This window comes from Cricetulus griseus, chromosome 3 (assembly GCF_003668045.3).
Source record: "Cricetulus griseus strain 17A/GY chromosome 3, alternate assembly CriGri-PICRH-1.0, whole genome shotgun sequence".
Classification (NCBI taxonomy): Eukaryota; Metazoa; Chordata; class Mammalia; order Rodentia; family Cricetidae; genus Cricetulus; species Cricetulus griseus.
Window position 1 is genome coordinate 71,132,441 of NC_048596.1, and position 24,004 is coordinate 71,156,444.

General features: G+C 44.9%; 1 protein-coding gene across 4 annotated transcripts in view; it reads right to left on the reverse strand.

Moving 5' to 3' along the window:
• Positions 1-13,237: 13,237 nt before the first annotated feature.
• Wdr11 (WD repeat domain 11) overlaps positions 13,238-24,004 on the reverse strand; it is a 47,485-nt gene continuing 36,718 nt past the window's right edge. For 2 of the 4 annotated variants that reach the window (XM_027404447.2, XM_027404446.2), the window contains exons 20-29: positions 21,203-21,311; positions 20,091-20,153; positions 19,193-19,258; positions 18,409-18,586; positions 17,903-17,998; positions 17,245-17,410; positions 16,678-16,775; positions 16,180-16,325; positions 15,344-15,423; positions 13,238-14,173 (exon numbers count right to left, since the gene is read on the reverse strand). In XM_027404447.2, coding sequence (XP_027260248.1) covers positions 14,016-14,173; positions 15,344-15,423; positions 16,180-16,325; positions 16,678-16,775; positions 17,245-17,410; positions 17,903-17,998; positions 18,409-18,586; positions 19,193-19,258; positions 20,091-20,153; positions 21,203-21,311 — 1,160 coding nt within the window. In that variant the 3' untranslated portion in view covers positions 13,238-14,015. Of the gene's footprint in view, positions 14,174-15,343; positions 15,424-16,179; positions 16,326-16,677; positions 16,776-17,244; positions 17,411-17,902; positions 17,999-18,408; positions 18,587-19,192; positions 19,259-20,090; positions 20,154-21,202; positions 21,312-24,004 lie in introns of those variants that run through there. The other 2 variants (XM_027404448.2, XR_003483118.2) reach the window with 2 other exon arrangements.

Consider the following 24,004-nt stretch of genomic DNA (forward strand, 5'->3'; position numbering starts at 1 on the left):
AAGGCTGATCTTGGCTCGGAGATGTATTTTGTTTGGCTTGCACTGGACTCTTTTTACTCAAGCCAGTATTTAAAAATCTGATATAGCGCATTGTCCTTTGAACTTCTAGCCCCCTTTGAAGGATCAAAAGATCTGACACCAGGGGTCTCCAAATTTTCTGTGCTGTCAGCTGGAGCAGAGTGACTGTTGCTGACCTTCCTTCCAGAGCCCAGGAATTATCCCTCACTCAAGAAGGGAAGAGGTGCTACACCTTTGCCATGTCCCGCACACTAGGGCTGCTCTCCTCTGCAAGTCTTTGATGTTCTCATTGGCTGTGGTGCCTTTGAATCATAGTTTTCCATAAAAGGAAGAGTTTGGATCCATTGAAACCTTGTGTGCACCTTAATCAGGCAACAGAAATTGAGTTCATGATTATGTGTGATACCAGAGTTCTGAATCCCAGGCTTCAAAGAAATGGATTCCAAGACACAGAAGTCATGGATGTCACAGTCAGGACATAGAAGGGCACTTGCATACAGCTCCTCCACTTCCTCCCACAGATTTTTCGTGTGTGTGTGTGTGTGTGTGTGTGTGTGTGTGTGTGTGTGTGTGTGTCTGTGTGTGTAGAGGCCAGAGGTATGGGATGGGTACATGTGCACATACATACACATACCTGAGGTGAATTTTATGTATCTTCTTCAAATGATCCTCACCATGTTTTTCTTTTGGGAAGCATATAGGGAGACACCGTAACCACATCTCCTAAGGGCTGGCTACAGGTGTGCCTGACCATGCCTGTCAGGACGTGGTCAAGGTGAGGTCAGGATGATGCATGATATGTTTTTAAGGGGCTGCAAGGCACATGGGAGCCCCTTCTGTCTGGCCTGTCTGCCTTGCTGCCCCTGGCACGCTCTGGCTTGCATTTGGCTGATATTTATCCGAATAAAGATATCTTAACCTTATGGACTACGGATCGTCTCTCGTAATAGCAGCATTCTCATTGAACTTGAAGCTTACCCATTCAGCTGGACTGACTGGCCAGCATCCTGGAGATGCTCCTCCTGTCGCCACCTCCCCAGTGCTGGGATTGCAGGTGCACACTGCTGCACTTGTGTTTTTAAAAGTGTAGATTCTAGTGCCCTAAACTCAGGTCCTCATACTTGTCCCACAAGCACTTTACCCTGAGCCATTTCTGGATCCCACTCCTGTAGACTTTGAAATTATCCCTACAGTCCTCACAATACCCAATGCAATACACTGATTGCTGTGCAAACATCCAAAGTCTACATCCTTTAAAGAACAGTACCCTGGACAAGAAAGTCTGTCCATGTTAAGTGCAGGCTTAACTGTCAGGGGCCTGGCTAAGCAGGACATGCCAAGCAAAAGCTTGCTGTTGCTTTCAAGTATTTCCTATCTGTGGTCAGTATCACTAGATTCAAAATCAGCAGATATGAGAGCTGACAATGCATTCATTCTATCCCAGGAGCCAGCCAAGCCACACCAACCACCCAGCTAAAAATACAGTGATACTGTTGGCTTTCATTTTCACAATCACTCTAACATTTAGAGGGATCTAGAAAAAAAATTAACTGTTGACCTCAACATCATTGTCTGTCTCCAAGGGCCCTGTTCACTAGAGAAGTGTGAAAACCTCTGGCGTGTCTGTAGAAGCCTTGCTATCTTTGCTGGATGATGCTTATTTGGCAGGTTCCAAGAGCACAGCACAGCTGCAGGCCAACAGCTGAGCTCAGGGCCTCTGTTATCTTGACTTCTGCAGCAGGAAGTGATCAGGTGTTTTATTTTTATTTTTTTTATTGGTTTTGAAGTGATAACTTAGAGGCTGAACAATGACGTGGACTCTTCAAAGGGCATCAGAGAGCTAGCTGCTTTGGAAATAGTATGAATCATTACTTTCTGTTGCAGTAAGACACCATGACTGAGGAGATCTGTGTAAGGGGTTTATTTGGACTGACAGTAACAGAGGGAGAAGAGTCCACCATGGCAGGAGGGCATGGCAGGCATGGCAACAGGAGCAGGAAATTGGAAGTTCATATCTTCAAGCAGGAGCATGAAATGAACTACAAATGGCACAAGTCTCTCGAATCTCAAAGTCAGGGGATGGACTCAAGTACTGACTGACACGGGTGAATTGAAATGGATTCTGGCAGCATAGCAGATGTCCTGATGGGGGCTGAGAAGGAACACACATGGAAACAATGCATAAACCAAGAGGGATAAATAGGGTAGGATACTGTAAGGGCCTTTTTGCTCTCTAGAAAATGGCAAAGCACTAATTTATCTTAGAGTATGGCAAACTCTAAGTCAAGGACAAACGGTGTAAACTTACAGATAATAGGGACATAGGTAGAAAAGGATACTGTAAAGGATAGTAAGGAGGGAATTTGTAAAATAAAAATGCAAATCAAAAGGGATTGGAAAGGAGAGAGAAAGAGAAAAGGCAAAGAATAAGTTACAGATTCAAACTGAACCACATATGGCCCCAAAGTTTATAAATGGCCTGAAGAGGGAAACGAAGGGACCTAATTAGGTGGTAAATAGAAGACACATAACCAACCTCCATGAACAAAAGGAAGTGGAAGCATAAACAATATAAGCACAGGGGGAAGAAATATTCTCATGCTAATTAAGCAGAACAGAACCAGCAAGTATGGAAGTCAGTTGTCCCTAGGCCCTGGAGACTTGTGTCTGGATCAGCCTCAGGCTCCAGCTCATCACACAGTCTGGGCATGTCCTACACTCTATCTAGTTCATGGAGTCAAGATGAGGAGCCTGGTGGGAAAGCACCAGGGAGGCTGCAGGGCTTGGAGCCCATCACCTGGTCCATTTCTGTGGTGTCAGGTCAGCAGTCTACTCCTGGTCTAGAAGCAGGGAGAGGTTGGGGGTGTGAGGTGTTGGGGCACAGGTGTCAGCTTTCAGAACACATAGAGGGAAAGGTGTACCAGAAAGCAAGAGCAACACATGACTACTGCACACTCAGAAACACAGGTGTTTCTAGCTGACCCCATCACAGAGGGGCGGGGACATGTGACAGTATTCATGTGGCCTGGCTCTGGATTATAGAAGCCCTTATGCTCCTAAAGAGTGAACTTGTGTGGTTGGGAAGATGGTTCAGTGGTTAGGGGCACTTGCTGTTCTCCCAGAGGACCTCAGTTGGATTCCCAGCATAAACATGATGGTGAGTTTGAACCTAACCTGGGATACATGAGACCCTGCCTCAAACAAAACAAAAACACTGAGCTTGTTGGGGCTGATGGTGGCTGAGGAAGCTACATTGTATCCCACTGAGTAGAAGGCAGATGGGAGGAGCATATGATTTTCCTAACACTTAGGAGAAAGGGAAGAAAGAGACATCAGACAATCAGACAGAAGCAGGCAGAATGGGGAGGAGGGCAAAAACCTGTTCAATGGACCAAGAGTCCCAGAATATCTAATGTCTTGTGCTTTCTTTTCTGTGTGTGTGTGTGTGAATCTGACTTTGCATAATAAAGGCACTGAGAGGGTCTACTGCAAAGAAACTTGCTGAATTCTACTTTGACATTTCCTAAATTTATTAGGCCATGATACTTTAGAATGTTTGCTAATACCTCACAGGATGCCCTGATCCCGGGGAACACAGATTGGGATACACACTCTGGCAAAAGGCATTCTTGGATCCAGATGTTTGGAAAGCTTAAAATGAGAGACTGGATTCTTCCCAACCACTGTTAAGGCTCCAGGGTTTTTGATGAACTGGACCCTGGGGTATGAGTCTGGAACAGTTGGTTTCTGTGATTCTTTGGTCAGCAGAAGGCAACAGGAGAAATGCTGGCAGGGCCCAATGGGGCTGCTGCAAATGGCAGGTGGAGAGCCTGGGGGCGAAACCTGGCTCATCCAAAGGCCCATCAGGAAGCCATTCTTTTCTTCTTAAAAAGTGTAGGTTGGAGCTTGGTATATATAGAGTTCCAGGCCAGTCAGCCAGGAAAGCCCACCCCCACCCCCACCAAACAAACAACCAAAAACTGGTGAGCATGGGCTACAGCTCTAGCTCAGTAGTAAACGGTTTGTATCCCATGTAAGAATCTCCAAATTCAAACTCCAGCAGCTCAGAAACAACAAAGATGGCCACTCAGTGGCTTCTGTGGCTCTTCTGGTCTCCCTTCTGTCTATCAGACAAACACAGACTGCCAAAGAGCAGGCCCAGAGGAGGAATAAGGAGGGTGAATGTCTAGAGAGGGTCTGAAGTGAGCAGCATCTAGGACTCTCTCCAAGCTTTGCTACAAGCTGAGGCCATCACCAGATGTTCATCATGGGGTGAAAACCACACAGGGGTTGCCATATTTGTGGGAGCACATAGGTAGACCATCCACCACAGGTGTTCACTCAGCATGGCTCCTGTCCTGCAGCCTCTCTGGTGACAGTCAGTTCACTCCTCTTGACATCTCTAGGATGCTGAGCTCTGAATTTCAGCTTCTCAGGTCACTTACCTCATTGCTAAAAATGTTTCCTCCTAAATGGTCCCAGAGGCACATGCCTGTAATCTCAGCTCTGAGGATGTTGAAGCAGATGGTGCCCTGAGTTTGGAGCCAGCCAGGGACATGCAGCAAAACTGTCTCAAAAAAGTCAAACATGAGATGGAAAGATGGTTTGGCAGTCAAGAATATACACTGCTATTGCAGTGGACCAGAGTTCAATTCACAGCACCTGCATCAGGTGACTCAAAACCACCTGTAACCCCAGCTGGTCCAAGGATTCCAACATCCTCTTCTGGCCGCCTGCACACATATCTGCATACGCGCGTGCGCGCGCGCGCGCACACACACACACACACACACACACACACACACACACACAAACACAAACACAATTTACTTTAATCAGTGTACTTGGGACATAAATTCAGTAGTAGAGGCCTTATCTGACATGCACAAGGCTCTCAACTCTATCCAGGCACCCTCCCCCATAAAAAAGTGGGTCCTTACTGGAGAAATCCTACTGACCACAACAAGGGCAAGTAGAGGCCTCCTCTCACCCTCAGGCAGGAGAGGATGACAGTGTCAGAACTGTCATTCTTCTAACAGGGATGAGAGCATCTGAAGGCTCTGAGGAATTCCAGGTGCCCACTGTAACAATAACTCTGCCAGCTGCCTGGGTTCTGCCGCCACTTTAGGGCCCCCAAATAACATACAGAGTCTTCTGTTAGTTACAATGCTGCTGGCCAATGACTAGGATTTCTTATCCTAGCTCTGTCTTATTATCAACCATAACTACTTATATACATATATATAATTATATATATATATTAAAGATTTATTTATTCATTACATATACAGTGTTCTGTCTGTCTATAGGCCTGCAGGCCAGAAGAGGGCACCAGATTTCGTTACAGATGGTTGTGAGCCACCATGTGGTGCTGGGAATTGAACTCAGGACCTCTGGAAGAGCAGCCAGTGCTCTTAACCTCTGAGCCATCTCTCCAGCCCTCTATATATTTTTATAAGGACTTATTTTACCAAGGACGCTGGCCTTATGTGTCCTCTCTTCCTGGGATCACATGGCGACTCGCTCCCTTTTCTACATTTCCCAGAATCCTCCTTCTCTTCTAGTCCTGCCTAACTTGCTTCCCTGTTGGCCAACAGTGCTTTATTTATCAACCAATAAGACAAACATATACACAGAGGGACCTCCCCCATCAGCCCACTGTGGGTCAATGGAGCTAGACTGTTTTTCAAGAGTGTGATCACAAAGGACCACAACCTTGATGGCTTCAAGGCACTGAACTTAGCCTCACCATTCTGCAGGCAGAAGTCTGGAGCTGGGGTGAATACAACCCCCGCTCCCTGCAGAGGCATCTGGGGAGGGGACTTCCTTGTTTCTCCCTAGACTCTTAGGGTATTCTTGGTGCTGCTTGGCTCCTGACAGGTCACTATGAGTCTTGCTCTCTGTCACAGCAAGGCCTCTTCTCCACATCTCCATTTTCTCTCCTCTCCTCATAAGAGCACCACCCAAAGGGATATGCTCCACATAGATCATAGGCCCCATCTCCTGTCCATCCTTGCTGATTAAGCTCTGGCTTGTGAGGCTAAGGTTGTCTACAGAGCATATGCCTACCATGATTCCCAAGCAGATCAACCCATGGAAGCTGACCCTGGACCCGAGCATCTCTGAGACCAGGATTTGAATGACTGGCAGCCAATGTGGCCACACTCAAGAGGAAAATGGCCCTTTAGCATCCTTCACTGACTTCGTAATTGAAAACAGAGGCACTCTGCAGTAGCAGAGAAAGAACTAAGGTTCCAAAACCCTTGACCAAGGAACGGAGCTGACGCTGAGGAACAATACTGTGGTTTTTAAACCAACAGGTACTGTTTCCAGCTCTCCCTAAACATCTGGTACTCATATAAAAGAAAAATAAGGATGAAGATGAGTGGTTTCTGTACAGAGGGAGAACACCCAAACCACAGTGGCCTCGGTTGTTCTGCTTTGCAAATAGGTCTTGGAATGTCCAAACTGTCACACAAAGGTTTGAGAAATGCTTTGCAAGCCCTTCTTTCCCACCAGCACCACATGCCTGACCAGCGATCCTCCATCCTGGCCCAGCTAGCATCAGACTGCCTCCTCTTGCCTCTTCCTCACCTGACTCCCCAAAGGAGGGCACTGATTCAGGTCCCTTAAACTTCCCACCTCCTTTAGAGAATTGGAGAGAGTGGAGATGGCTGGGGCTGCGTGGTGAGTGTACCAGGTCTTGCATTTTCTTTTGTCCCTTACCAGTAGAGCAACTGGCCACTCCTGTTTGCCAGAAAATATCTGAATTTTAGGATTGGAAGCCTGGTGTCCCAAGAAACTCAACATGAGGATTTTGGGACAGTGTGTCACCTGCCTCTCTTCGCCACTCTACAGTGCTATATGGGTCAAGTGGCACAGTAGGACAGGCTTTGCCATTCAGAGGCTGAGATTAGGGGTCAGGCAGCATGTACTCACTTATGCTCACCCTTCTTTGCCTGTCCTGATATCCTGCCATGCCTTGTACCTCATCTATTCTCTAGCTGCTTTGAGAGGGGATCCTGGATCCTGGGCACATCGCTGGCAGGAGGAAGATGCAGTCCTTCCGAGGAAACTGGGCCTGCAGATCAGGACTGGACAGGGTAGATGCTACTCTGATGCCTGCAGGGAAGTCTCAAACAAGAGGTAGCGAGAATGTTCTATGGGGCTTCCTGGGCAGATTCAGGACTGGCTAGACTCTCGGGAAAAACAAAATGTAGTTGATGTTTTGGTTTGAATATGAAGTGCTCCTCACTGGCTTGTGCATTGGGAGATGTGGTTCCTAGCTGTGGCACAGGAAGCAGGAAGGCTGTGGAACTTTTAGGATGTAGAGTGTCACTGGGGGAAGTCCGTGGAGTTTTAGAACTGGACCCTATTTTCTATCTACACTGGGCTTCCTATGACTGCAGTGTGACTTCTGCCTCATGCCTTTGTACCCCTCAAATGGTGAGCGCAAACAAACCCTCTCTCCCATAAGTTGTTTTTATCAGGTTTTTGTCACAGAACTGAGACGAGAACATATACAATGCTTGTCTACAGATTTCAGGAAAGCAAACTGTAGTTGGTTATTTTTCACTCTTTGCTCTTTGGGGGCCCACCACCCAGCTCCCAAATAAATACATGGAGATTTATTCTTTCTTATGAACACCTGGCCTTAGCTTGACTTGTTTCTAGCCAGCTTTTCTTAAGTTAAATTATCCCATCTACTTTTTGCCTATGGGCTTTTATCTTTCTCTATGCCTGTAGATCTTTTCTTTCCTTCTTATTCAGTGTCTGACTGTGTGGATAGGTGGCTGGCTGGCTGGCTCCTGGCATCCTCTTTTCCTCCTTTTCTTGTTCTCCCTCTTCTCTCTTATTTATTCTCTCTGCCTGCCAGCCCCACCTACTTTCTCTCTGCCTTTTTATTGGTCATTCAGCTCTTTATTAAACCAATCAGGTGTTTTAGACAAAGTAACACAGCTTCACAGAGTTAAACAAATGCAACATAAAAAGAATACAACACATCTTTGCATCATTAAACAAATATTCACAAATGTAACACATCTTAAAATAATATTCCACAACAGCAAGCATGAAACAAATGGCAGATCACTTCCTTGTATTGAAAGGGTGCATCTATTTCTACATTCATCAATGGCATGCTGCTGAAACTTAATGGGCCAGGCACTACATTTTCTGAGAACTGAACTGAGAACTTCTGAGATGTGCATAAAATACTATGCACATCTACTAAAAGAAATGAAATATAATGAGAAAGGGATGGTTACCAGCCAGGAGAAAATGGGAGCTTCTGGAATAAGATTATACATCTGTAAGTAAACTTTCTAGAACATTCTGCAGAGGCAAAGAACACCTACCAAAGCCCAGTAAAATAGGAAAGCTCTATTGCCTGTGTAAAAACTCATTCTGATGCTGGCTGGCTTCAGATGTGCCCCCAACTCTCCTGATGCCCCACTTTCAGCAGTATATACAGCTTGAAGAAAGTACACAGTCCTATCACCTGTCAGCTGAGGGTGTCCCAATCCTGATTCAAAGTCTGGCCCTATTCTACTCTGCTCCCCACAAACCCAATCACACCAAGTATGTGATGGAGTCCATTCTTTTATGAGGATCTGAGAGTCCTCAAAAGGGAGAACACACAGGATAGGACAACATCAGCTCCAGAAGGCCAGGGCAGATGGCAGGGTCCATGTAGCCAGCCTTCTAAAATGTTCTAGAGACTAATCTGCTATACAGAGACCAGCTACTTCATCTAGTAACTCACTAACACAGAACTGAGATAGCAGGGCTATCCAGACTTGAAGTGAGGGGACACTACACTGCCCTCCACTCTGGGCAGGGGTGGGGGCAACTCCAGCTGGTACTCCTTCCTGTCCCGTTCTTAAGCTATGCCCTCCTTTATTGTAACCATTCTCTCATACACTGACCAATGCCTTGCCTGTGCTAGACCTTTGTCTGGGAGCTGAGGCCCCAGGAAAGGGCAAGGCAAGGGAACTTCACCTTTGTGGAACTTAGGTTCTAGTCAGCAAACCAGGCAACAAGAACATGGGCTGAGTGAGGTCAGGGGTTCTCCAGGTAAAGGAAAGGCCTGGACTGGAGGTGCAGGTAAGAGACGGGTGGCTTTGGAGAAGTAAGGGAGAGTAGAGCCACACGAATGGCTGAGGGAGGGGCAGGGGCACACACACAAAAAGGCTGTGAGGTAGGACTAGGATACATTATGTTCCAGGGTCACACAGGAGAAAACTATCCACATGGATGGAGACCGGGAACCAGGAGAGACCCTGCAGTCTTCCTGTAGATGGGCCATGCTGATAGTGGCTTTGGGTGTTATTTCAAGTGCAGTGGGAGGTGCTAGGGAGGGAAGTAACAGCAAGCCTGGAAGGGCACCCTCATCACCAGCAGACATGTGCACCTGTGCTGTCCTGGAACAGGCTTCAGGAATGGTTTCCATGTTCCCGAGGAAGCCCCTCCCTAAGCCTCTTCACCAGTGTTGCCCCTAGTCTTGGGGCCAGGCTCACTGAGTTCACACTGGCTCAGAGCCTTTGTCAGGCGGGCTGGCTCCACAGGCCGTCCATCTTGCTGGAAAGGCTCTGGTTTCTCTCTCTGGACCTCTCCCTACTCCCGTCTTCCACCTCCCATGCAATTCATTTGCTGCCTTTGCACCCTCCATGGTGTGGAGTACTGGACAGTGTGTTGGGCTCAGTAAACACACGAAGCTTACTAGTTCCCAAGAACTGGTGGGGGACAGAGGTCGGGGGTGATCAGGACCGAGGTAGCCAAAGCCTTGGCATGGGTCTGAATCTCAGGCAGAAACAGCCTGCTGGGCATGGGGGGCGTGTCAGGTAAAGGCTAGAAGCACAGGAGCCTGTCTCTGGGGGAGATGATTACCTACCAGGCCCCAGATGAAGTTCTGCCCTAAGCAAGCTTTCTGCAACCACAGTGGTTGCATCTCCCCTCCACCCCCAGTTACACCCAATCCTGAGGAACTCCTGCTTGTCCATGCCGCTCCAGGAAGGCTCCGCAACAAGGGGTAGTTCTTCCATATACCCCATCAGCCAACCCTACAGATGGCACACATCCTTAAAAACTAACTGTAGTGACTAGAGCATCCTCTACATTAAGCAGCCATGATTCGAAGCTGTCTGCTCTTTCAGCCACCCATGGAGAGAATGTTATTGCCACTTACAAAAGACACCCCGATGACAACTGGTCAGGCCGTTCAAGCTCTACTCCTTTTTTCACTGTCCCTTCTGTGGCACTGGTATTTAGAACCATTCCTGAGCAGGTCTGCCAGTGACAATAATAAATAAATAAATAAATAAATAAATAAATAAATAAATAAATAAAAATCAACACCCAAGGCGTAGGCTGCAGTGACCATGAGACACGGAGGCACTCCACAATGTGCACTGGCCTCTCCTTCACAAAGCACATGCCAGACAGGCTGGGCTTCTCACCATCATCTCAACAAACCTAGATGGGAGTGTTTCTAGGATGCTATCCAAGCTGCCCAGTGTGATAAGATACCTAGTCCCTAGACCCCCGGCAAAGATCAGCAACTTCAGACAAGCCAAGGACTGCCATTCAATTGCACTGGTTGAGGAACATTCCTAAAGGGCACTGGGAAGGAGAAGTCAACAGGTCTCAAATTCTGTTGAACAGTCAAGTTCCTTTTCTGTGTGTGCTGAGGGGTAGTTAAATATACTTCTTCTAGTTACGTGCATTAAGTAGCATGTGCTGGTTAATCTTATGTCAACTTGACACATACACTAGAGTTATCTGGAAGGAGGGAACATTAATTGAGAAAATGCCTCAATAAGATTTGGCTGTAAGACATTTTCTTAATTAGTTCTTGATATGGGAAGACCCAGCACATTGTGGGTGGAGCCACCCCTGGGCTGGTGGTCCTGGGTTCTACAAGAAAGCAAGCTGAGCAAGCCATGGGGAGCAAGTCAGTAAGCAGCTTCCCTCCATGGCCTCTGCATCAGCTTCTACCTCCCAGTTCCTGCCCTATTTTGAGTTCTTGTGTTGACTTAACTTCAGTGATGAACACTGATGTGGAAAAGTCAAATAGACCCTCCTCTCCCCAACTTGCTTTTTGGCCATGCTATTTCATCACAGAAACAGAAACCCTAACTAAGATATAGCACTAATAACACAGAAAATGACTATGTGGACTTGGACTTCCTGGGCTCAGCAAGGTTTGGAAAAACTAGATGCCCACTCCAGAGTTATACCAACCAAATGTGTTAAGAGTCAAGTTCTGAGGTGGTGGCTCACCAAAGTTCCTTGCTACTGGCAGATGACAGGTAGGCCACGCTGCTTATAAAGTCATCACAGCCTAGCTCACGAGTTACCAGTCATTTTCAGAAAGAAGCAAGAAGACTTTGCCTTAGTGTTTGGTGGGGCACAGAGGCCATCAGAGCTGTGAGAAGGACCCTGGTGGATTGTGTTAGTTATCAGGCATCTGTACTGGCCTGTCCTTGGTGTTCTGACAGGATATGCCCTCAGCTGCAGCCACTATGCACATTCACCTGTGCACATTCACTATGTTCCCTTTTAAAAGGGCCCTGCCCACCCCCCATCCTCCTCTCTCTCTCCCTCCCCTCTTTCTTCTCTCCTGCTGCTCCTATCTCTAGAGGTTGGTCTCTCTTTTCCTCTTTCCCTAATTATGATTCCCTTCCCTGATAAAAAAAATTCCCCTGCTTGAATCCTGTCGCATGGTATCATGAATCATCATGATTAGTTCCTAAACACTGAAGGCCAGATGCCTTCTCCTCTTCAATCTTGGGTAAATTAGAGATAGATGAAAAGGGCGGTAATTGTACACTAAGGTTAATGAATAGCACTTAAACATTAACCCAACACTTCTTGAGAAAACTGTATGGGTGCCTTCCCCATCAGCCTTCAGAAGTCTGCCTCTTTTCTCCACAATGCCTGTGCAGGGCGGGGCCAGTTTCCCCTGGACCTTGTCCCGTCCATTTCACTGCAGACTTGTTAATTCTTTGTTCTGCTTGCTGGTTCCGCTCAGTGGGACTGTATGAGACTCCAGTCACCAAGTGCCTGAGGACTCCTCGGTCTAGGACTTCTCCACAATCAGGACACACGCTTCTGCTTCTTACTAGTAATTATTTCCTGCAACAGGCATACACACCACTGGTTTCAAACACAACCAATTTTTGTCTTCTGGCCTTAACTATTTTGGCTTAAAAATGATGGGAGAGTGACAAAAGACTGGAATAAAGGCAGGGTCTATGTCTGGAAAAAAACAGATCCGCTTCAAATGCTTTTAATGCAGCCCTTGAAATTGAGCCTTTTGTTTTTCATCATCAGAAATGTCACATTTCTTTTACCTCAGAATTGTCACAAATGACGTAAAAGTCAGTCTGGGCCATGCACAGACATCTCCTGGAGCTTCTCTCATGAGCACCCAAGAAGGTACCGGGCCGGATGGGATGAACTTTATGGCATTCTGAGCACAGGGAGTAGGGGAAGCATCAACTGCACTCACCGTGAGGGTAACGGGGGACCTCACGCCCATCTGTCACAGTGAGACTTCACAAGGGAGCAGTGTGGTCCCTGAATGGGAATCGTAAAACTGTTCCATCAAGTAGGGCAGTAAAATTTTAGGCCTTTCAAGCCACCTGCCTCCGGCCACAAGTACCCCCCTCAGTCTCCCACACAGAACAACTGAAGGCAGTGAGTATGGGGCCTGACTATCCACCAGCAAATGGGAAGCAGCCAGCAGATGCGGAGTGGAACTGTGACAGCATTTCACCTACTACAGACACTGCCCCAGCAGCAGCCCCTCCTCCTACAGCCCCCCCTCTCCAGCCTCCATCCCTGCCAGTCAGGGATTCATTTCTTCCAATGCTGGAGCAGCAGGAAGAAAGCTGGCACCTCCAGCTACACGTATAGAGAGATAACTAATGTGTCTTTTTTTACTTCAGCTCAGATTTACAGCCATTATTTAAACCCAGTCTTTTCACATGGAGTCTGGAATAAGCCATCTTTCTTAAGTGCCCCTGACGTCTCTAACTTCAAAAATGAAAGACAGGGCTGGAAACAACCCCAGGTTGCTGGGAACCAGTGACTGTAACTTTGACCTGAAGTTGTATTTCTCAATGTCCCTGAAAAAAAATAAAGGAGGGGTGAAGGTGTTGTTCATTTGGCTATTTGGGGCCAAAAAAAAAAAAAAAAAAACCTCAAAACAACAACGTCTTGGCTGAGATTTTCCTTTATTTATCATTGGTATAGTCACAGTTGTTTAAATTCTGAGCAATAATTTATAATAATTACATCTAGTGGAAGAAAACAAAGGCAGAAAATGTACAAAAGAGATTTCAGAAATGATGTTACTGGAATGTGTCCTAGGAGTTAAAATTCAGACCATCCAAGCCCACTAACACTAACATAAAGCTTAGACGTGTCCCATGAAGACTATGAGGCCCAATTACAAAATGCAGCAATGCCTAAAGCAGGGAATCCACTGTGTTCTCAAGGTAAGGAAAAGGAAAGCGCTGTGGCGGGCCGTCTTCAAATGTTCTGCCCTGTTGTGTTCTAAACAACTGCCTATCAACACAGGCACACATGGCATGTATCTGAGAAGCCAGCAGATGTACAATCTCTTGTTATGGATTTCTTAAACATCTTTAAATTAACAAGTGAGAAAGAAAAGCAATCCAGTCTCTTGAGTTTTAGGTTACAAATATTGAAGAGTAGTCACAGGGATCCTAAAAGCACTTTCCAAATGCATAAACACTCCACACTTTCCCACTGTGTGTCCCCACTGATCTGAGCTCACATGAGACACAGAACTGGCTCCTAGTGTAAATGTGTCCATGCTGCAACCTGTGGCCTTAAGAAGGTGGTAACACAACTAACAAGGGCCAGGTCTTCACATCAGTCTGACCAGACCACGACAGCGACTGTGAGCATGGTCAGGTCAGTCCCTCTTACACCTCGCTTCCAACATGGTAGTTCCTGCACAGAACATGTCACCCTTCTGTTAGTTCTTCCTTGGGGGATCCAAGCTCATTCAATAAATCTTTGCCAGCCGCTCCAGCTTTTGAAGCAAAATGTACCGCTCCCTGTTTGAAACCAAGGCTCTTCAGGCTTCGGGCATAGTCTGCATAGATGGCAGTGATGAGCTTCTGTAAACCTCAGTTAAGGAAGCCAAGAGTGAAGGGCCGGCTCCTCACAGACTCTAAAGCAGAAGGGCAGCTCTGCCCAGGTGCTCCAGGGAGACCTGGTGGCCACAGCGAGCAGCATGTCAGGAGGATAGGCACCTCTTTATCAGGGGGGAAGCGCCTCAATCTAACCATGCTGCACTTTGTACTGGCTGAATCCAATGTTTGTTCTACAAGACTCCAGCCAGTGTCCTCAGATGCTGCCATTGCTGTACCCCACTGAGGACTGGAGAAAGGCAGAGGACAGGAGACAACCTACACACCCTCATTCCAGGTGGAAGTTTCTCAGAGACCAGCAGTCAGAGAAGAACAGTTTGTTAGGGAAGAGGCTCTAGACAGCTGGGCACCAGGTTTTGAGATAGCCCTGTTCTGTGGTGTCCTGAAAGATTTGATACCAGACCAAGTTTACCAGTGACGAGGTTAGGCTTTGCCTAACCTTAGGCTTCAGTTACTTTTTCAAATATTTTGATTTATGTTAGCTTTTAAAAAAATGAGTATGTACAGAGCCAAATGACCAATATATAGAAATGAGGCCAAATGTAGAAACTCGAGAAAAAGTGTAATGAGAAATGGTAGAGTTATGCAAACCTGAGGACCTGGGAGCCATATCCACAAGCCCATTCCTTTCAAAAGAAGGTACCCAAGTGATGGTTACTGGAATACGGTGTCCCTGGGTGAGGGCAGCTCACAGCAGCCCACCTGTATGGTACATCTCAAGTGTTCTGTTCTATTCCATACCAGAGGCTCACTTGGGTACAGTGGGAGTTTTTCAATTTTTCAATCTATATTTTCTAGGTAAACATATAAAATATATTCCACAAAATGTGCCATTTCAAATACTATTTAAAGTACAAGGACCACATGCTGTTCTAAATTATTTACTTTCCCTTTGTTAAGGTCAAACACATATTGGAGAACTCAGGCCCTTCACTGTGCAGTCCTCTTTGGCACTCACTCTGTAACCAGCCTGCAGTACAGCAAGCTGTTCTGATTCTTTCCTCCTCCTTTCTTTTTCCTTTCTCCTTCTCTTCTGGGTTTGGTGACTTGCAGCATGGATCTGTCTCAATGTAATATAGTTCTAAACCTCATTCATGTTACCTTTCCCCTCTTCTCATAAATGTCCTTGCAAAGGATATCTGTGTCCTCACTGACTTCAAATGCACCATACTTGAGACAGGCTTCCACAAACAAGGCAGCTCTATCGAAGTACCTCATGCTGGTCAATGGAACAAGAACAAGTTAGTTCTCAAGATCTGCCATAGGTGGATGGAGCCACCCAAGCATGCATTTCTGTCTGAAGAGCTGCCATAGGTGGGTGGAGCCACCCAAGCATGCATTTCTGTCTGAAGCTTTGTACACATTTCCCATGGGAATGGAGTATTCTGTAAGTTATGCCAATGCCTTTCTAAAGGCCTTGTTTATAAAGGAGGGAGCACACTTCTCCAAGTACAAATTTCATGGTAGACACTGAGAACACTTCGCTAAGCAGTAAACCACTGTAATCCAGGACCACAAGCTTTTCTAAATTATGCACTCGCTGCCCAGAGTTAGTAAGTAATCTGTCAAATCTGTCTCAATTTACTGCCTCTAGTTGTCTATAAGTCAATCTCCTATCAGAGAGAGACGTTCAAGGGGACAATCCAACTTGCCATACTCTCCCACCTCTCACGGATCTTGGGGCTTCTTCTCAACTACTCTCAAGCCTGAATCCTCCCCAACTGTCTAAAGATTTCTGTATTCTTAAAATGTGTCCTTTGGGTTTGGCACACATATTGTTGGAAAAATATTAAAGGCTCTAGAACAAATAACTAACGAACAGCAATGCCCCACCCCCTTTAGGTTCTTCTTCACAACCGTCACTGTACCTTTCTCCTAACACATCACACACATCTACCTCCACCATTAGAACCTGACAACACCGTCAAGTGGCTCACCCAGCTCAGTCTGAGTGGCCAGGGCTCACATGTCTGACCTGTGAAGCGTCTCTGCCACACTGACAAAGCAACCCAGAGAGAGGAGGACCAGGAGGGCCTTGGACTTCTGATTGACTTGTGGAGAACAAAGGTGATCAACCCACCGCTTCAGAACATCTGCACATTCTTCGGAATTTAACCGAACCTGAGAAAAAGATGGATAGAACAGAACATCCTACAAGCTACAGAGAAATGAAGTGTGCTTCTCTGAAACAAACAGCTAACCTGTTACACCACCCAGAAGCTGCCGTTTATCACACACAAACTACAGTGATCGCTGCTGGGGCCTGGCTGCATCAGACCCCGGCAGGCAGGAGTCAGCTGTTTTCATCTGAATGCTACCAACACAAGCTGTTTTCAGTGAAGGCAGCAGCTACTACTTAATCAGAGGTGGAACAGCAAGTAACCGCATGTAGACCAGCTTTGCAGGAAAAGAGCAGAAGCTCAAAACCGAGCTCTCCATCTAACCGCTCAGGACACCCACTGGAAATGCCTACCTTTGCAAGCCATGCTGCCCGATTCCACTCGCCATATGTCTGCAGGTAGCGGCAGGCATCTGCAGCCTTGTCTATCAGGCAGAGTAACTGAACGCCCTCTGGAAGACAGAAGAATAGCCCCTTCATCTGACCCTGCAGTGCTCTTTTTAACAAATCATTAAAAAGTAAAACCACATTTAACTTTAGCCTTGTACATTTTATACAGGGTGAGCACACTTAATCATTTTAGCTAAGGGGTATTCAACCTAATGGGAAGTTGTTGGACTGAATTTTAAAATAAACTATTAGGACAGAGCTCTACAATGTCACCTCTCAAGCAACCAGAGTAGTAAGCATGAACACAACCTAGAGCAGGAACTGGGGTGGAGCACCTGGCTCAGGATCGTGGGACCTATGCTTGCTGTCATGGCAAGCATTCATACACCTTGTTTTTTCACTTAAAATAGGCTCTGCTTATGTGTCTGTGGTCACCCTATAATCAGCACTAGTTTTCTGTAGCATACACAAAGAGACATGTCTTCAACAGCCCAACCCAGCACTGACAGATGCAGTAACAGCGTGCCTTACCTGCCAACTTGCCATTGGCGATCATATTGGTTGCCACCAGCTTAATGGTGCTCTGAGAAGGGCCTGAGGAGGTGACAGTGGTGACCAAACAAGCTTTCAGCGAGTCACAATAATAGTGCTGGTTATCTGCACTTGTTTCCAACAGCAGCTGCACGGCTCTGTCTGTCTAGGAAGAGAAACACCTCCTCTAGTTATGGGAACATTCTCTTCCAACAGAGCCTTTTAAGATTCATAAGGGGAATGCCAAAGTCTCCAACCTAAAGGCAATGTTCACTTTCAAACGTGTGATGTTTTATTAACATATACAAACTGATGAAAGCCCTGCACTATAGCTCTAAGGCAAGCATAAAACCCAGCCAGGGGTGGGGTGGGGAGCTGCTAGGAGGAATGACACTTCAGCTGTGCACCACTAGTGCAGGAAAACAAAACCAACAGCTGCTGTCTGTTACAGACACTAAAGCGACAACAGGTTAACCTCATGGCTGTGATGCTTACAGTGTTTGATGGTGACATTGTTAAAGAAAGCCTGAGTGTGTAGAGAGAAGGACATGCATTTATGTGGCTATATACATATGGACAAGAGTGAGAGTATGCGTGCACAGCGATGCTCTGAAATGTCATCAACTAGCAAGTCCATGGAGCATCAAAACCGACATACCTGACCCAAGAGTAGTAGCTGGTCTGTGCATTTCCTTGTATGATCATAAGTTGACCTTTTTACTTCCTGTAGATTAACTCTTTCTAGTTGAAATTTCTAAAGAAGGAAAGAAAAAGGAGGAGGAGGAGCAAGATAGGAGGAGAAAGAAGAGAGGGAGGGAGGGAGAGAAGGAGGGAGGAAGAGAGTGAGAGGAGCGGAGGAAGAAGGAAAGAAGGAAGAGAAAATTTAGTTAAACTTTTAAGTCAAGTAAAAATACAGAGATTTACGGAAAATTGAAGTGAACAAATTAAAATGAGCCAAGTTAAAAAATTTAATATAAAAATCAAGACTTTTGTGTGCATTAAAAACTTAGTGTTTATAAGCTTTCTGAGAACCAGGCTTTTCATACATGCCACACTTATTTCTAGGCTGTGGACTTTAATTTGGCTCGAAAGTTTCCCAATAAGAAAGTTCAATAATAAAGATGAGATCTGTGAATAAGGCTTTGCTCTAGAAAGTAGCAGCACCTGGAAGTAGGCGTTTTCACAGAGCACATCATAGCAGATATCCAGTGGGTTGTTCAGCTTGTCCTGTGGAGCACCTTCCTGGGTTACCACTGTGTCCCCAGAGTTGGCTTGGGACAAGCTGTGCAGGTAGTGGGCCGCCACTGTCCAGAAGTGCAGCTCTGACTCATCACCATAGAGCCTGGGAAGGAGGAAAGAGAGGCCTCCATGAGTTCACACTCCAGGCCTCATCAGGCTGCCTTGAGTAGCCTCTGGTACCAGGAACAGTGTTCCACTTCGGAGTCCATCAGGAAAAGCATAGAGCAGTGGGTTCCCAATAGCACATGGCCTGACCACACAGAGCCCTTCACATCCAACAGCTCTACAGACCTGGTCTCCCAGTATCTCTATGTTTGGGCATCAGTTTCCCAGTATGAGCTTCTGCATAAAGTGTCAGGAACAGGGAGGGGAATAAGTAACTCTGCTAAATACTAGGAAAGTACTGGTAATTGCTTTTAGAGGTAATTCATCAGTATGTTTATAAACACATTTAAATGCATAGTTTGTAGCTGACATATTAAAAGCTGACAATAGGCAAAAGTCCTTGCAGTATAGCAAGCCCAGATCTCATTTAAGATGTAAATTGATTTCCTGTTTGTATCAACACTCTTATTTGTAAGTCAAATCTAAAGGAGGAACTTAGATTTTTAAAACATGTCAGAGCTTGGTGTAACTTTTACAAGGCCTTATAATAAAATAAGTAAGTTACCTCGAATTATCTCTTACACAACATATCAGAGAACATTACCTGGAAACAAGCAGGCACCTCTGCAAGAGAGTGAATTCAGGATCAAGCAGGAGTTTCTTTATGTTGCTGCAGATAAGAACCCAGACAGAGGTAGAACAAACATTTCCAACCAAACAAAAAGCAAAGAGATGTATCAACAGACATTCAGGATTTCTAAGAGCAGTTACTTTGTCTTGGCTCCCAACTTACACAAGTGGAAGGATGCTGTCAACCACCCCGAGCACTAGGACCAGGACTCTGCTTTTCAGTCTTGCAATAGTTTACTTGACTGCAAGGACAAGGATGTCACTGCCGACAGGATTCTTAAAGTCTACAGTTTCCCAATTAAACACAAATGTTAATCTTAGGAAACTGAAGACAAGTAATTATTTTGAAATTGCCATTGTTAACTTGTTAATAACTTGTTAAAGATTATTATATATGGCAGATTCTAGATTGCAGAAACATGCTCTATTTTACCAAGAAATTCAGGTGGACCCTATTTTTCTCCCTCCTTTGCAAAATAATTCTCAGTATTTATTTTTAAATGCTCATGGCTCTAAGAAACATCAATTTCTTAGCACTCACAGCACCTGCACACACTGTCTCAGAGACACCTGTTCGATAACACAGCTCCATGAGGCCCTCATGATGGAACCTCATGACACAGAACTCCTGGTCCTGATAGAACACAGCAGTTGGAGAGTTGGGAACTGGGTGGAGACGATACTCTGTCCCTGTAATTACTAAGTTAGTCCTTCTAGCAAACAAAACTACAAAGAAGAACAAACCTATGTCAACAAATTGTCTCTCTGTGGACCATTAACACTTAGGAAAACAATTGTTTTGGTTTTTAAAATCAAATTAATGTGTGTCACTTTCCTGTGTTCTTATCTTCTATGAAATACAGAGTGCTTACTTAGACAATGCATTCAACTGTTCTTGAAGGAGAGTCTTTATTTCTTCATTTTCTGGATAGTCACTGTATAGAAAAAAAGTTTGAATCATTCATTGTCTCAGCATTTACTACTATGTATTTCTTTCTTTTCTTCTCTCTTCTTTCCCTTTCTTTCTTTTTTTCTGAGACATGGTTTCTCTGTGGCTTTGGAGGCTGTCCTGGAACTAGCTCTTATAGACCAGGCTGGTATCGAACTCAGAGATCTGCCTGCCTCTGCCTCCCCAGTGCTGGGATTAAAGGCGGGCACCACCACCGCCCAGCTACTGTGTATTTCTTTACTGAAAACATATTGTATTAATATAGAAATAATGTTTTTATAACCTCTGGTTAAAAACTTGGCTACAGGTCAAAGTAGTAACAATGTACCTGGGACTCACCCGACCATTTTTATGGCTTGTCTTTCTTTTGTCTTACTGAATAGAAACAAGGAAATTAATAAAGAAATCTCAAGTTTCCAAAAGAGTAGAAGATTGGTTAGCTGGCTCTAAGAACTGTCAGGCCTAGATTCATTTAAATAAAGAACCTACAATGAACAATGACTAAAGTGATTAGTTCCCTCTGCCCTGTAGGGACATTTGTTTCTCTAAGTAGCTAGTTGTAGGCAACAGATAGATATTGCCTTAAAAACAACAACCTGTGCCATCCACAGTAAATAATAGTAAATAATTGCTTCTATGATGACTTTTTTTTGCACTGAGTGAGACACTGGTTTATAAACACACTTCTGACTGGGATGTAAAGAATTAGGCCTGGCCCCAAACCTGCAGCATTTTGGCCCTCTTCATATCCATCTTTCCCTCCATCCTGATGCACCTGTGTGCTGATCACGCAGTCCTAAGTGCGAGCATCCTATGCACCTGCAGCTTCTCTCCTCACTGACCCACTCTTCTGCAAAGGCCCCACAGTGGTGGAAGCAGGTAGAAGAGGAATCCCTGCAGTGTCTCTACCTTTGCCTGGATTGGTGTTAAGGTTTCATTCCTTCTAAGCTCTGGACGTAAGCCATGGATAATTTTCATGGGTGTCCCGCAACCCCATGTAAATCATGCACAGAAAACAAAAATGAAATAACTTACATGTGAGAAATGTCCAAAGAATATCGCCCATTCCAAGGTTGGTGTAGTAAGAAGGCTTTCAAGGCAAGGGAGGCCCTTGGAACAAGGAGGTATGGGCACCACACAGGCTCTAGACAGCAAAGGAGTGCTTCTCAATAAAATGAACTTTTATACCTCAGCAAAGCCTCAGCTACAGACCATTTACAGGGCAGTCAGAAGAGACCAATGCCTACACCTGCTGCAACTGGGACTCTATTCCAGAGCAGAGATTCTCGAACTCAAGTTTGATTAGTACATTGTCTTCCTCCTTTTTAAAGTTTAAGCATCTGGAATGGTACAAAGCTCTATACTACTCAATAAAAAACTCAATGTAATGACTCAACAAATACTGATAAAGCTCATTAAAAAAAAAACATTAAAAACAACTACATTTATCTGCATTATTTGTACCACCAGATCTCTTTTGTTGAGACTAATAAACTAACATGGTCTACCTATCCATCAGGAATCGGTTGCTGAAGGGACTGGGTGACCTCTGATCTCTGGGATTCCCACGAGTTCTTTGTGAAGTCTTTTGCACACAGGGATAACTTCCTACAGGCATGGCCCACATCCCTAGCCCCCAAAATGAAGCAGTTGCTTATTGGGACACTACAAAACAAGTAAGAACTGGCTGTTTTCAACACATTCCAGTGGAAAGAAACAGGGCCAATGGCTCTACTACCTAGCAGCTACACACAACAGCTCCCTCAACTGGGCTCCCCACCTTTGACCCACTGCTCAGGGGCCCACTGGCTTTTATTACCCAGTCTCCTCCAGCTCCTATGGAACCTTCCTTTCCTGGTCTCTTGAACAGACACAATGGGTTAAAATGGCCCAAATGTATGACAGACAGTGCCACCTAATCCGAAAGACACATACTTCTCACATACATAGCTACTGAGCACCCGAAAGATGGCTAGCATGAAGAGAATGAATAATTTAATGAATCCCAAAACTTGCCTCAGTGATCATGTAACTTTTACGTAGATCTGGAGTAACTCAAATACATAGCTACTGCTCACATGAAATGATATAAAATCTAAACAGGGCTCAAATATTTCTACTGAGAATTTGTCCTTGGAGTTATACCTATCCCAACTTACTTAGCAATACAGATTAAAATATCAACAAGATCTTGAAGACACACTGCTTAAAAAAAGGCAAAAATGTCATTAGTAATTGTTAATAAAGATTATACTTGAAATAATAATTTTTTATATTTAAGTTAAATAAAGTCCTTATTGGCATACCTCTTTCTTTTTAGTTCTTAAGGTGTTACTTCTAGAAAATTTAAAGTAATTCATATGACTCATACTTCAATGAAGCAATACAGCTTTAGCAAACATGATTCTATGTGTCAAATAAAAATTAAACTGGCGAAGAATAACAGGCTTTTCAACTTGAGAGTTAGATGAGGTGAGAAATGTTTCTACTACTATGTTTTCACACCTGAGAGTTTTACTGCTGATACTATAAAAGCACCTAAAGTACTATCCATATTCAAAGTTGCTAACTACTCCCTAGATAGCTTGATAATTATATTCTTTGTAAAAACCTAGAGTCTGGGAGCTAGGGATACAGTAGTGTGCATGCTTAGCAAGCCCCAGGCTCTGGAGTCAACCCTTAGAACCAGGGGACAAAAGAAAAAAACAAACAAGTTTGGAGCCCCCTCCCCCCCAAAAAAATGCTCCTTCTTTTGTTCCCTCCCTGGAAAGCTGGTGCCCAGCAGTGACCCTTCCCATAACTAAGTACTTTTCTGGTTGAGGCTACTAGAGACTGAACAAGAGTAATATTTTTCCTCTTAATATTAGTAAAATTTTAAGTATAATGATACAAACCCTGGTTCCCAGCCAGATGTTTTAAGTACAGTATACATGGTTAGTATGATAGACTCCAGTTCTGTAGTCAGCTTAGTTGACAACACATTAAAGTAATATGGAGCTTTTTAGATTCAAATTTTTAAATCAAAAATAAAAAGTTTCTAAATAAATTTTATTTACCTATGTTTTAGCCTAGAACTAGCAACTGTTTTGTTTTTATAACAAAATAACATCATCCTTGTTATTCCCTCAGTTTCCTTGGTAATTCAGGGTTAAAGCGTTTGCTTCTGCTTGTCTCTCTTGGTGAGGAGGTCCTGACCCCTCTGCAGAGCTGACAAATGACTCATGATCAAGTATGGGAATGCAACAAGTGGCTTATGCTTTACCTGTGGCAGTCACAGCTACAAAGAAAGAAGAGCTAGTGCCCCAATATAGTGGGCAGGGGTCAAAGATCGACAAGAAACAATGCCCGGCACATGTAAGTTACAAGCACCCCAGCTAACACCAAGAACATGAGGGCAGATTTATTCAGCCTTAGTCTCTCAAGTGCCAAACAGTAATGAACTCTACAAAGCACAGGTAATTCTGAGCTAAGTCAGGAAACGAATAACCAAGGCTCCAAGAAATTTTTTTACAAAGCAGATGGCCAGGAGTGTGTGCATGGAGGATGTGCCAACAGGATACTTGGAGCTGGAAGTCCATGGTCTACCTCAGTGAGGATCAGAAGCACTGTTGCCCTCTGAAAGTACATTCTAAAGATGATTCCACTCCGAAAAAGACAAAGGCTGCCTTTTAAACAGCTGGATGGGTATGCTTGCAACCTTCTCATTTTTCTTTAGGAAAAGCAAGTCATGCAAGCAGTTTTTGTTTTGTTTAGTTTTTACTACATTTTTAATTTGTGTAAAAGAACAAACTCAGAACAACCAGATAAGAAAGGAGCAAGATAGTGAAATCACCCAGC